The sequence below is a fragment of the Carcharodon carcharias genome, chromosome 19 (assembly GCF_017639515.1).
Source record: "Carcharodon carcharias isolate sCarCar2 chromosome 19, sCarCar2.pri, whole genome shotgun sequence".
Taxonomy (NCBI): domain Eukaryota; kingdom Metazoa; phylum Chordata; class Chondrichthyes; order Lamniformes; family Lamnidae; genus Carcharodon; species Carcharodon carcharias.
The window spans coordinates 94417776-94433244 of NC_054485.1; the positions used below are offsets into that span (position 1 = coordinate 94417776).

The 15469-nt window shown below is 44.2% G+C and overlaps 1 protein-coding gene across 1 annotated transcript in view; it reads right to left on the reverse strand.

Annotated features, from left to right (window-relative positions):
* LOC121291947 (calcium homeostasis modulator protein 5-like) overlaps positions 1-15469 on the reverse strand; it is a 73475-nt gene that overhangs the window by 8036 nt on the left and 49970 nt on the right. Inside the window, exon 3 of the mRNA XM_041213632.1 lies at positions 6528-6619. Coding sequence (XP_041069566.1) covers positions 6617-6619 — 3 coding nt within the window. The 3' untranslated portion in view covers positions 6528-6616. The remainder of the gene's footprint in view (positions 1-6527; positions 6620-15469) is intronic.

The window sequence follows — 15469 nt, forward strand, 5'->3', positions numbered from 1 at the left end:
ATAGGTTACATTCATACTTAGAATCACACTGGCACTGAAACACAAATGCCACATTACCCATTTGTGTGATAGGCAGAACATCTTTTTGGCTTGAGGGCAGCAGTCTGTTAGTGGCGAATGCCATTCATGCTGCTATTACATAGTAGCAGCGTGAAACAGCTAGCTTCACCTGTGTGATGTGTCCTGGTGAATGCAAGATGAAAAACTTCAACATGTCTCTATTTTCAGCAATACTCAAGTTCTGTCCTGCCAAGACTATTTGTTTGCCTGAGACAGGGCGTATAACAAAGACCAAATCTGAGATATCAAGGCCATAGTTCAACTTACAGGTCAGTTAAGAACAGGTAAACTATCTAGTGAATTTCTCCAAGTGTGTATTAAACCAAAGGTTGTGCCAGTTTTTATTTCCAAATATATTGATAATGCTAAAGCGAGACATAGTCCTACGATCGAGTGAGCGTTAATGCAAGAGATTGAACAGATGGTTAATGGGGTTACTAATTTATGCTGTGCCCTACACTGTGCTTGGTTGGAGGTGCACAAATTTCTTTCATTCTTTGAATTCATCCATTCATGCCGCTATATTGCCTCAATTGATGACTGCACTACAACCAGTATCCGTTTGAAACATGTCTGCACCATAAACACAGCTAAACAGAAGCAGTTTGGTATAGAGGTATTGTCACTGGACTAAAATGCGGAGAACCAGGGTAACAACCTTGGGGACCTACGTTCAAATCCAACCATGGTAGATGGTGGAATTAGAATTCAATAAAAAATCTGGAATTAAAAGCTTAATGATGACTATGAAACCAGTGTCGATTGTTGTAAAAGCCCATCTGGTTCACTAATGCCTTTTAGGGAAGGAATTCTGCTGTCCTCATCTAGTCTGGCCTACATAAGACTCCAGACCTGCAGTAATGCGGCTGACTTTCAAGTGCCCTCGGAAATGGCCTAGCAAGACACTCGCTTGTATCAAATTGCTAAAAATTCAATAAAAAGGAATGAAATTGATGGACCACCTGACATTGACCTAGGCACTGGAAACAACAAAAGCAAACCCAGTCCTGTCGATCCTGAAAAGCCCTAACATCTGGGGGCTTGTACCAAAATTGGGAGAGCTGTCTCACAGAATAGTTGGGAGGGAGTTGCCCTAGGACTCCTGAACATTGACATCGGCCCCCATGAAGTCTCATGGCATCAGGTCAATCACGGGTAAGATAACCTCCTGTGATTACCATGTACCAGCCTACCCGCATCCTCCTCAGCTGATGAATCAGTGCTCCTCCATGTTGAACGCCACTTGGAGGAAGCACTGAGGATGGCAAGGGTGCAGGATATACTCTGGGTGGATGCTTTCAATGCCCCTCACCAAGAGTGGCTTGGTAGAATCACCACAGACTGAGCTGGTTGACTCATAAAAGACTGCTAGTCTGGGTCTGCGGTAGGTGGGAGGGAATCAACAAGAGGGAAAGACATACTTGACCTCATTCTCACCAACCTGCCTGCCACAGATGCATCTGTCCATGACACTATTGGTAGAAGTGACCACTGCACAGTCCTTGTGTAGAGAAAGGCCTGTCTTCATATTGAGGATACACTTCATCGTGTTGTGTGGCACTACCACCATACTAAATGGCATAGATTTCGAACAGATCTAACAACTCAAGCCTGAGCAACCATGAGGCATTGTGGGCCATCCGCAGCAGCAGAGTTATACTCATGGCTCGGCATATGCCCCACTCCAACATTGTCACCAAGCCAGGGGATCAACCCTGGTTCAATGCAGGAGCAGCATCAGTAATACCTAAAAATGATGCATCAACCAGTGAAAATACAACACAGGGCTAGTTGCGTGCCAGATAGCATAAGCAGCAAGTGATAGACAGAGCTAAGCGATTCCACATCCAGAGGATCAGATTAAAGATCTGCAGATCACCACATCCAGTCCTAAATTGTGGTGGACAATTAAATAACTCACTGGAGGAGGAAGCTCCACAAATATCCCCATCCTCAATGGAGGAGCTCAGCACAGCAGCACGAAAGATAAGGCTGAAGCATTCACAACAATCCTCAGGCAGAAGTTCCGAGTGGATGATCCATCTTGGCCTCACTCAGAGATCCCGGAATCACAGGTGTCAATTCAATTCAGTCCACGTGATATCAAGAAACAATTGAAGGCACTGGAAACTGCAAAGGGTATGGGCTCTGACAATATTCCGGCATTAGTACTGAAGACTTGTTGCTCCAGAACTTGCCGCACTCCTAGCCAAGCTGTGTTCCAGTACAGGTACAACACTGGCATCTTCCTGACTATGTGGAAAATTGCCCAGGTATGTCCTGTACACAAAAAGCAGGAAAAATCCAACCTGGCTAATTACTGCCCCATCAGTAAAGTGATGGAAGGGTAAATCAACAGTGCTATCAAGTGGCACTTGCTTAGCAATAATCTGTTCACTGATGCTCAGTTTGGGTTCCTCCAGGATCAATCAGCTCCTGACCTCATTGCAGCCTTGCCTGAAACATGGACAAAAGAGCTGAACTCCAGAAATGAGGTGAGAGTGACTGCCCTTGACATCAAGGCAGCATTTGACAGAGTCTGTATCAAGGACCCCTAGCAATACAGGAGTCAATGGGAATCAGGGGGAAACTCTCCACTGGTTGCAGTCATACCTAGCACAAAAGAAGATGGTTGTGGTTGTTGGGGGTCAATCGTCTCAGTTCCAGGACATCACTGCAACAGTTCCTCAGGATAGTGTCCTAGGCCCAACCATCTCCAGTTGCTTCATAAATTACTTCCCTCCATTATAATGTCAGAAGTGGGGATGTTCGCTGATGATTGCACAATATTTAGCAGCATTCACGGCTCCTAGATACTGAAGCAGTCCATGTCCAAATGCAACAAGACCTGGACAATATCCAGGCTTGGACTGACAAGTGGCAAGTAACATTTGCATAACACAAGTGCCAGGCAATGACCATCTCCAACAAGAGAGAAGCTATAACCCCTTGAAATTTAATGGTTTACCATCACTGAATCCCCCACTATCAACGTCCTGGGGGGGGTTATGACTGACCAGAAATTGAACTGGACCAGCCATATACATACCGGGGTTATAAGAACAGGTTAGAGTTTGGGAATTCTGTGGTGAAAAACTCAACTGATGTCTCCCCAAAGCCTGCCCACCAACTACAAGGCACAAGTCAGGAGTATGGTGGAATACACTGCCTGGATGAGTGCAGCTCCAACAACTCAAGATGCTGGAAAGAATCCAGAACAAAGCAGCCCACTTGACTGGCATCTGATCCACCAGCTTCAAATTCACTCCCTCCACTACCATTGCAGTGGCAGCAGTGTGTACCATCTACAAAATGTGCTGTAGCAACTCACCAAGGCTCTTTCGACAGTACCTTTCAAACCCGAGAACCCCTGCACCTAGTAGGACAAGGACAGCAGAAGCAAATGAACACCACGACTTGCAAGTTCCCCTCCAAGCCACACATCATCCTGACTTGAAATTATACCGCCGTTCCTTCACTGTCACTGGGTCAAAATCCTGAAATTGCCCTCCTTATGGCATTATGGGTGTTCCTACACCACATGGACTGCAGCAGTTCAAGAAGGCAACACACCACCATCTCTTCAAGGGCATTTAGGGATGGGCCATAAATGCTGGCCTAGCCAGCGGCATCCACATGCCATGAATGAATAATATTTTTTAAAAGTACCAGGGTGCCCAGATCTCTCTGTACTTCAGAATTATTTAATCTTTCTCCATTTAAATAATATGCTGATTTTCTATTCTTCCTGGACAAGTTCACATTTTTGTACATTATACTCCATTTGCCAAATTTTTGCACAATCACTTAACCTCTATTCTTTTACAGGCTGCTTATGTCCTCTTCACAACTTACTTTCCTACTTATCTTTGTGTCATCAGCAAGTTTAGCAACCATACATTTGGTCCCTTCATCCAAGTCATTGATATAAATTGCAAATAGTTAAGGACCCAGCACTGATCCCTGTGACGCCCCACTCGTCATATATTTCCGAACCAAAAATGACCCTTTTAAATCTGATCTGTTTTCCTGTTAGCTAACCAATGCTCTCCCCCAGCTTATATGTTATGCCCTAGACCATGAGCTCCTATTTTGCATAGTAACCTTTGATGTGGCACCTTGTTAAATGCTTTCTGGAAACTTAAATGCAGCACATCCACAGGTTCCCCTTTATCCATGTTGATTGTTACTTCCTTAAAGAACTCTAATAAAGTAGTCAAACATCATTGCCCTTTCACAAAACCATGTTGAATCTGCTTGATTGGATTGATATTTTCTAAGTGTCCCGCTATAACCTACTTAAGAATAGATTCCAACATCTGCCCTATGACAGATGTTAACCTAACTGGCCTGTAGCTTCTGACTTTCTTTCTCCCTCCTTTCTAGAATAGAGGAGTCACATTCACTATTTTCCAATCTGATAGGACCCATCCAGAATCTAGGGAATCTTGGAAAACTAATACCAGTGCATTTACTTTTTCAGCAACCAGATTTTTAAGACCCGAGGATGAAGTCCATCAGGAGCTGAGCACTTGTCAGCTTTTAGTTCTAATAAGTTTCTCAGTACCCTCTCCCTGATAATTGTTTTCGGTTCGGCTCTCCCTCTCATTTCCTGACTCACAATTATTTCTGAAATGTTACTTGCATCCTCTACAGGGAAGGTGGATGCAAACTAACTGTTCAGTTCACCCGCTATTTCCTTATTTCCATTATTAATTCCCCAGGTTGGCCAGGGGAGGTGGTGGCATAATGGTGTTGTCACTGGAGTGGTACCCCGGTTCAAATCTCACCATGCCAGATGGTGAAATTTGAATCCAATAAAAATCTAGAATTAGAACTCTGTTGATGACCTTGAAATCATTGTTGTAAAAACCCATCTGGTTCACTAATGTCCTTTAGGGAAGGAAACCCACATGTGACTCCAGACCCACAACAATGTGCCAGATTCACATCAATGTGGTTGACTCTTAAATGCCCTCTGAACAAGGACAATTAGGGATGGAAGATAAATGCTGGCCTAGCCAGTGATGTCCACATCTCTCTAGAGGAACAATGCTCATTTTACTTACTTTTTTCCTTTTAAATACCTGTAGAAACACTGGCTTGCTATCTAGCTAGCTTTCTCTCATTATCTGATTTCTCCATCTTTATTAATCTTTTAAAATTCTTTGCTGTTCTTTATATTGTGCCCAATCTTCTGACCTGCCACCTATAGAAGTATGCACTTCTTCTTTCAATCTGATACCATATTTAACTTCCTCAGTTAACCACAGGTGCATCCTTCCCTTAGAGTCTTTGTTTCTCACTGGAATGTATCTATTCTGAACATTTTGAAGTGTCTCCTTTAATGTCTGCCACTGCATTTCTACTGACCATATTTTCCAGTTTACTTTAGCCAGCGCTGCCTTCATGCTCTCATAACTGCCCTCATTTAAGATTAAAATACTAGTCTTAGATCCACTCTTCTCTCCCTCAAACTGAATGTGAAATTCAGTGTTGTTATGATCACTGCAATGAGGACACATTTACTATGAGGTCATTAATTAATCCTGTCTCATTGCACATTACCCAAATTACTATAGTCTCTGGCTGGGTCTAGAAAGTTCTGCCATAAGAAACTATTCCAAAAGCATTCTACAAATTCCTCATCCAAGTTACTTTTGCCAATCTGATTCATCTAATCTATACGTAGATTGAAATCACCCATGATTATCACCATAACTTTCTCACAAGTTCTCATTTTTTCTTCCTGGATACTCTGTGCCATTGAAACTTTTTCATGTTTCTCTCTATTCATGTAGATCATGACTACATCGTTGTGTTGGTACCTCCCAGCTCTAGTCCACATTACTTCACACAAACAAGGATATTGATTGACAATCTGCACATCTCTTGAATGGCATTTCCTGCTTTCCCTGCTTTCCTGTTCTGAAGTGTGTACTATCAACAGAAGGCAGCAACTCACCAAGGGAATGTGCATGGGAACACTACCACTTGCATGTTCCCCTGAAAGCCAATCACAATCCTGACATTTTTAAAAATTAATTTATGAGATGTGGCCTTCGCTGGCTGGGCCAGCATTTATTGCCCATCCCTAGTTGCCCTTGAGAAGACAGTGGTGAGCTATATGTTGTTCCTTCACTGTGGTGAGTTAAAATCCTGGAACTTCCTTCCTAACAGTACTGTGGGTGCATCTACACCACATAGACAGCAGTGGTTCAAGAAGCCAGCTCAGCACTACTTTTTCAAGGGCAATTAGAGATGGGCAATAAGTATTTGCCTATCCTGTGATGCCCACATCCCATGAACAAATATAAAAAAAACGATCTCATGTAAGTGGGTTTAGCAGAGTTATCCTCACCTTGGGATTTATTCTCACTTCCGTTACTCATTTACACATTGGTTTGATCCAAAGTCTTCTATCCGTGAAATTAGTTCCAAATTTGTGCCTGATATCTACGTCTTACCTTGGTTGTGCATCTGCTAAATGGGAACAAGTCGGTCCTTCTGCTGCACGTTGGGGAGTTTTGATCTCCTCTCATGATTGAATTGTTGTTCACTGTCAAATTTCATGTTAAATAAAAAAATAAGAATACCTTATTATTCGTTGCATAACATTTTTTAGAAGAAAATATACTTTTGCTATGTTCCAGAAGGACTGTTCAGTGATAATAACACAACAGAGAGGCCTTAGAAAGAACAGAATTGGGATCCGCCACTGTAAACATTTTACACTCCAGCAGTAGTAATAGTGGAGGAAGTTGATGTTTAAGCTGTTGGATAAGATGCTGATTTATTCATTTAATTGGGTCATCTGGTACAAAGCCTCTAAGTAATACTATTTCTGCATTTTGACAATTGCTTTAGCTACTTCCTTGGTTATGTGTGTGCATGAACATCAGCTTGCTTGTGGTTAACATGTACCCAAGCTCTTATCTCAGTTAAGCTGTTCTTTCATCCACATTGAGAAATAGAAAGACTTGCAAACATTTCCTGTACATTGTTACTGAAAACATGAAAATATTGTTTTGAATATAAGTGCTACAAGTTATAAAACATAGAAGAACAAAATAAGGTTTTTATCATGTTATTTTGATCTTTGAAATGACCAGTGCTTTCATTTGAAGTTAGGTGAACTGGACTGATTACTGGAGCCTGGCCACAAAACAAGCAATAGGATGGTATAAAGTCATAGAATGGTCCATGACAGAAACAATTCATTCTGTCCATCTAAGCTGTAGCATTGCTGTACTTCACAACCGCAGGTAACGAGTTTGGTCAGAAAGGACCCAGGGTAAGAACCGTACAGCTGACGACAAATATATCCCGACCATCTTACCCAGAGATGGCCAGTGGCGACGAGCTTGAGGGGGGACCAGAGGGATCCCTGACACAGCATTTAGCTGACAAAATAAGAAATTGATAGGCAAAATGATAAAGAACAATTGGAACCCATTTGATTCACCCACCGATCAGAGAAAATGGCGGGATACTCTTAAAAAAAGACAAAGATGATAAAGCCTGGATCCTAATGTTAAGGCAACACGTAGAGTTAAGTAAGAAACTAAATAGAATGCTGGCCAACAAATCCCAAAATGAAGAGCTGGTACAAGCAAAAAATCTCATGTCAGTTTCACCAGCTTTAACACAGCCACCAGCAACTCCACAATATGCAGATAATGTAGATTGGAATGGGCTGGTGGAACAGACAGCAGGATATGAGGAACAACAGGAAGTTGGTTGGGAATCACCACCCCCATATCCTGTGGCCCCAAATAAGAAAGAGTATGTGCTCCCAATGCCTGGACAACCAGGCAGACCAGGCACAGCAGCAAGCTAATTTCTGAGCCTTTAGAGCAGAAATAGCACAAGTCTTAGGGCAAGCCCCAGTTAATTGGAATATAGTGACTGGAGTAAAACAAGAAAAGGGTGAGGGTGCCCATGAATATGCCAATCGGACATTTGAGGCATATTGTAACTACAGGGCTGTAGGTGCTGCGTCAAACCGAGGTGATGTACAGTTTATGCCATTGTACAAGGCTGGCCTTAGCATGACCCACCAGGCAATCTTAGACACTGGGCTAGTAGACAAGAACACATATGATGAGCTAGAAAGATGGGTCACCGGGGTAGATAACCACGTAAGGAAAACTAAGATAAAGGTGTCAGCAGTGGAGGTTACATACCCCACTGAAATGGTGGGCCATCGCGACAGACATCCCTCAACCTGAGGTGTGCTTTAATTGTAAAAACCCGAACATAAAATACTTACAGTTTTAGATGTAGTCAATAGATTTTGGTCGATACCACTGGACCAGGAATTCCAAGATAAATTCGCTTTCACAGTGGGAGGAAGACAGTATACATGGGCTAGGCTCCCACAGGGAATCCACAACAGCCCAAACATCTTCCATCGGTTCACGAGTGAGAAGCTGAGTCACTGCGACGTAGAGTCTTACAACAGTACAATCTTATAATATGTAGATGATATCCTAATAGCATCAGAATCAGAAAGGGGCCACATCGGAGCTCTCCTGATCGTCTTAAAGACACTGAGAAATGCTGGATTTAAGATAAACCCCTTTATGAGTTGATGACCGGGAGGGCTATGTGCTTGCCAGTGGGCATAGCCACCGGAAGCGAGGATAAGAGACCCATCAGAGATAAAATTAAAAACTATATTAAGCAATTGAATGGACAGCTAAAGGAAGTGAAGGACCAACAGGCTATCAGGGATTTAGAAGAGAGGACAAAAGGGGGACCCTGTCACCACTGGTTGAGGTCGGAGACATGGTGTTTGTTCAAATCCCCCTAGCCAACCAGGCTTTGCCCTGAAATGGACTGGACCGTACGAAATTATTTTGACCAGCAGTTCATGTGCCAGCGTCGATATAAAGGGAAAAGGTAGGTGGAAACACTGGTTGCAATTGATAAGGTATGATGTAAGTAAGAAAGACTGAATTACAGGGCAGTGGGGGGAAAACAGGCAATGAACAGTCCATACTCTGTTAGCCAAGTGGTTTAGGATTCATTCCCGATCTGGAGGACTGGCCATCTGAAAGACAAAGGGGGAATCCTCTACTATGGGGAGGTTCACCGTGGGCTGTGCACAAGGAGGGGTGAAAAGGAGAAAGCTGCCTCTTATATAGAACCTAACCCCTGGTGATCATCAGCAGTACGCTTCATTACAGTAATAACAATAACCAGGTAACTTCTACACCAAGATGGAAAGTAAACCGTGAAGCAACGGCCGGTATGGGCTTATACTACAAGAAGGTCAGCGACGGATATTGCGTGAAAGGAGGTGTGAATGTCACAACGGAAAGGTCAATGCTCTTCAAGTGTGGCACTGGGCTTATGCAACTATCCGTTGGAATGAGTGATGGAGAGAGCCTTGGGCAGAGCTCGGAAATGGGAATGGAACTCTGATGGAAAAATGAGGGCCCAATATGCATCCAGATCAGCGATGGTTCGGACGGACCCTGGACATGTTTGAAGGGGGCACAGGTCCAGATACAACGTGTGAGAGATTTTTTGCAATTTACCTTCACACCCTGGGACAACAACAACTGGGTTCACTGTCCTGGGGAGGAGGGCTTGGGAATGACAGGTACCTGGCATTGGATCTTGAGGCCCAAATACTCAGAGTTGACTACAACGGTGGACCCCAGACTGACACCACCCTCCTATCACAGGACACAATGACACCACAGAGACTACCTTGCCCAGACACGACCCCTGGGCCACAGAATGGACTGGTACTGTATACGGACGGTGAACTCTTGTATGATAATGTTAAACATGAAATTGTACCGGTAATTGTGAACCTGGCAGGTATACAACTGCCTGAGTATTGCAGTAACCAAACGCCCCTACGAAAACTGTACAAATTACTGAGTAAGGCTGTGATTAATCAGGTGGCCAATGCCATGGGCGCCACTAGATTCAGGAGACATGCTGCTTTCCACCGCCAGAACAGAAGGTTAGTTAACCATGTACTGACAGGGATGAACACAGGGACTTCCCTGGTAAACTCTCTCGACATTCAAGGAATCAACTCTGAGGTCACGAATCATGAGGCAGCTGCTCATAAGAGCAGCGAGGGGCGGTGAAATGGCAGCAGCCCTAGGGAGCAAGAGTGTGGCATCTGTATTGGAAAGCGTACACGTTATAGAGACCCATGCCAAAGCCACCAGCCAATTAATAGAAAGGGAACAACAACAAGAGGACAGCACCCAAAAAAACCAGCTGTGCCATGCTTACAGCCAGTGGATGATCGGGCAATTAAGACACAATCTGGCCTAGATCCAAAGGGGGGAGGTACCGAGCTGGATCAACTGTGCTTGGTTGTGGGGGATGGCCAAGAACCTAGGCGTCATCGGCGCCTGTACATTGAAAGGAATGACCAGGGTGAATGCAGTGATTCAGAAGTGCACCACAAACCAAATGAACGTGATAAGCATGGTATTGGCAATCCCCTCAGACACAGCAGACACAGACCCGTACCCTCAGTACAAAGTGGAGAACATTGGGTTAATCCGGGACAATGACTCCCTCCGGTACTAGCCCATAGACATGTATGCCATACACAAGAATAAGGGCATACACAGGGTATCACTGAGCGGGTGCAGGAGGAAAGGTAGCCTCACGATTTGCCTCCACCCAGTCGGAACTGGGGTGGGTGAGGGGGTGCTGGACAACTGTGGCTACAACTGAATGGAGGGTTGTATGTTAGAAATTACCCACAGAGAAAACCATCACACCCGCTCAGGATACAAGAGAAAGGGGGAAATACCGTGTGACAACTACTGAGCAGTCATACATGTATGGGAGCCTACATTGCAACATCACCACCCCCAAGTTCTGCTTTAAACCCCGGCTCCCAGGTACTATCGGACACAGGCGAATGGTGTACATCCAACAAAGGGGTTAGATCTCAGTCAACACCTCCGACACACTCCACCATACCCTGGAACAGTATGAGGAACCTGAGCAGGCCTCAATTTCCCACCTTCCCGAAAGTCTGACAAAGATTAAAGGGGACATACAAAAGGTGAGGAATCAGCATTAAGTGTTACAGGCGGTGTTTAAAAGGCTAATCAATGATACAGAAAAGCAATTGAGAAATCCGACATGGTGGGAGCAAGTGTGGGACTGGGGGCTGAATATAGATATACACCCCTGGATAAGAATAATTTCTCATATACTTGTCGCAGTGCAGCTAGTGCTAGCATTGGCGTGGGGAATTACAGCATGTCGCACCTATAAGAAGGAAGCCCTTAAGACACAGGACAAAAATAATGTTAAAGGATCAACAGAGGCTGCTGGGACAGGACACAATATTAATGTACTGGTGTCCCAGCCTCCCATCCGGGTGACTGCGTACTACCAGAAAGGCAGGAGTCTCGGACATTAGGAAGCTTAAAAACTTGGGGAGAGATCCGGGTGATGCCATGGCCCATAGGACTTGCTCAGATCGGTACCACTGGAGCCATGACAGAACCATCGGGCGCAGATTAATTGGCTAGTTTAAGCTAACAGTTACGCACCCAAAAGGGGGGACTGAAGATGCAGAAAATTTGGATTTATTTTAATGTGCCAGCCAGGACCAGCATCTAAGGTGCCAAAGCATACACAGACAATCACAGCCTTACATGAAAGCTAAAAACTTGCACAAAGGGCTCAGCTGTAAATTTGCAATTAGGAAATGGGAGACACACAAGGGCAGGGACATGGGATAACTCAGTCAGGAAATGGGGAAGGCCATTTCGCACTGTCTGATAGCCATCTTCAAAAGGACAAAGCTTTGTCTCTACACTGCAATTACTGTACAAAAACACAATTATCAGCCCAGCGGGGGGTGGGGGGGGGGGGGGTCATTGTACTGTGGCCTTTGTCTAACTAACACCATTAAGTTGTAACTGGTAATAAAAGATATATAAACTGTGCTCATTTGAACCTCGGTGTAGAAGTGCCTGGATTGCCCAGCGTTTGCTCCCCGCATGCATAATAAAGGAACCACTTGAATATTGCATCTGGACTCCGAGTGTTGAAATTTTGTACCAGAGTATTCCTTGGACATTTCAGTTTCAAAATCTTTCCTTGTGTCCATGCACAATTACCTGTCCCTACCTCTCCAATGTACTCCAGTTCGGTTCCTCTCCGGTGTGCTATGTCCTTACCTTCTGCCTACCTTCTATGACCAGAGACAGCGTAAAACCATCTCTCCCTAAGGCTGCTCACCTGCAATATTGTAGGAAGACACGTGGCGTTTCACTGTAACAGTCTTTGCACTTGAATTTACCACACATCTGATTAGCCAGAGTTTCGTTCTTTGCCATTATCTCTGAACAGACGAGGTGGTCACCATCCAAAAAGAATATGACCATCCATATTGATGGTGGAGTCAGTTTATTAACCAGCAGGACTATGCAACAACAACAGCAATGCCATTGACGTGAATACACCCATAGACTGATGTAAAAACAGTATAAGGGAAGGGCCACTTAAGAATAGCCAGGTGTAGCAACTGTTCCACTCTTCAATACACGGACATGGGGTTTCTTTTTGAAGAGTACTTCTAATACATATATTAAAAAATCTCTGCAAGACTCTTCATGACTCCCGATGCGCCTGGGTTATGGAAACCACCATAACTCAGTTGGGTTTAGAATAGTTATGGAAATGGATAAGGTTGGGCCAGGAATAAATGCTCTAAACTGGGGAAAGGGTAATTTTACTAAGAAGAGATACCATTTGGTCCAAGTGGACTGGGAGCAGCTATTTGCAGGTAATACTGTGTCAGAGCAGTGGGAGGCATTCAAGGAGGTAATTGCATGAGTACAGGGCAAATATATTCCCATAAAGAAAATTGTGGGGATGGGGGGGTTCGGGCACCAAGTCTGGAGGACCCTGGATGTCAAGGGACATGAAGGTTAGGGCTAAGAAAAAAAGAGAAGTTTATGGCAGATACCAAGGGCTCAATACGGCAGGGTGCCTAGAGGAATATAAAAAGTGCAGGGGGGAACTTAAAGAGGAAATTAGGAAAGCTCAGACAGTGCATGAGAAAGCATTTGTGGGTAGAATAAAGGAAAGCCCAAATGGGTTTTTAAAATATATACAATGCAAGGGAATAACTAGAGAAAGAGTAGGGCCAATTAGACAACACAGAGGTAATGTGTGTGTGGACTCGGAAGACGTGGGTACAGTCCTCAATGAATACTTTATGTTGGTCTTCACAATGGAAAAGGATGACGCAGGTATAGACATCAGGGTGGAGGACTGTGAAATATTAGACAAAATTAACATAGAGAGAGAGGGGGTACTAGTGGGTTTAGTAGGCTTAAAAGTGGATAAATCCGCAGGCCCGGATGAGATGTATCCCAGGCTGCTGAGGGAGGAAAGGGAAGAGATGTCAGGGGCCCTGGCAGTAATTTTCAAATTCTCTCTGGTGAGGTGCCAGAGGACTGGAGGACTGCTAAAGTTTTCCCATTATTAACAAAGGGAGGAAGGGATAGACCAGGAAATTACAGGCTAGTCAGTCTAAACTTGGTGGTGGGGAAGTTACTAGAAAGAATTCTGATGGACATAATATATCTGCACATGGAGAGACACAGATTAATCAGGGATAGTCAGTATGGATTTGTTAAGGGGAGGCCGTATTTGGCAAATTTGATCGAATTTTTTGATGAGGTAACCAGGAGTGTTGATGAGGGTAATATATTTGATTTGGTCAAATGGACTTTAGCAAGGCTTTTGACAAGGTCCCTCAGGGCAGACCGGTCAAGAAAGAAAGAGCCCATGGGATCCAAGGCTAGGTGGCACGTTGGATGCAAAATTGGCTGAGGAGCAGGAAGCAGAGGGTGATGGCCGAGGGATGTTTCTGTGACTGCAAGTCTGTTTCAAGTGGGGTTCCACAGGGCTTGGTGCTGGGGCCCTTGCTGTTTGTGGTGTACATAAATGATTTGGATTTAAATGTAGGAGGCACAATCAAGAAGTTTGCGAATGACACGAAAATTGGTAGGGTGGTAAATAGTGAGGAGGATAGCTGCAAACTGCAGGAGGGTATCAATGGACTGGTCCGGTGGGCAGAGCAATGGCAAATTGAATTCAACCCAGAAAAGTGTGAGGTAATTCACTTGGGGAGGGCTAACAAGGCAAGGGATTACACTATGAATGGTAGGACACTGGAAAATACTGAAGATCAGAGGGACGTTGGTGTGCATATCCACAGATCCCTGAAGGTAGCAGGGCAGGTAGATAAGGTAGTTAAGAAGGCATATGGGATACTTGTGTTTATTAGCCAAGGCATAGAATACAAGAGCAGAGATGTTATAGCTGGAACTGTATAAAATGCTGGTTAGGCCACAACTGGAGTACAGCGTGCATTTCTGGTCATCACATTATAGGAAGGATGTGACTGCACTTGAGAGGGTGCGGAAGAGATTTACCAGGATGCTGCCTGGGCTGGAGGGCCTGAGCTACGAGGAAAGATTGGATAGACCAATGTTGTATTCTTTGGAGTAGCGAAGGTTGAGAGGGAACCAGACAGAGGTGTATAAGATTATAAGGGGCATAGATAGGGTGGCTAGGAAGGCACTTTCTCCATTAGTAGAGGGGGTCAATAACCAGGGGGCATAGATTTATGGTAAGACGGGAGTTGAGGAGAAACTTTTTCATCCAGGGCGTGGTGGGAGTGTGGAACTCACTGCCTGAAAGGGTGGTTGAGTTAGAAACTTTCATAGCATTTAAGAAGTATTTAAATATTCACTTGCATTTCCATAGCCTCCAGGGCTATGGGCCAAGTGCTAGAAATGGGATTAGTGCAGTCAGATCTTTGTTGACTGGCATGGATACGATGGGGCAAAACGGCCTTATTCTGTGCTGTAAATGTCTATGAGTTATATAAAAATCAACTAAAAGGTAATTCAGCTAAATAACTACCCATTTCACTGCAGTAATATGGTCATGGTATAGGGGGAAACATACTGGCATGGATAGAAGATTGGCTGGCTAACAGGAGGCAGAGAGCAAGCATAAATGGAACTTTTTCTGGTTGGCAAGATGGAACAAGTGGTGTGCAAAAGAGATCAGTGCTGGGACCTCAACTGTTTACAGTTTATATAAATAACTTGGATGAAGGGATTGAAGGGATGGCTGCCAAGCTTGCTGATGACACACAGATAGGTAGGAAAGTAAATGTGAAGAGGGCATAAGGAGGCTACAAAAAGATATAGATAGGTTAACTGAATGGGCAAAGATCTAGCAAATGGAGTATAATGTAGGGAGGTGTGAAATTGTCAATTTTGGCAAGAAGAATAAAAGAGAAGCATATTATCTAAATGCTGAGAGATTGTAGAGCTCTGAGGTGTAGAGGGATATGTGTGTCCTGGTGCTTGAATCACAAAAA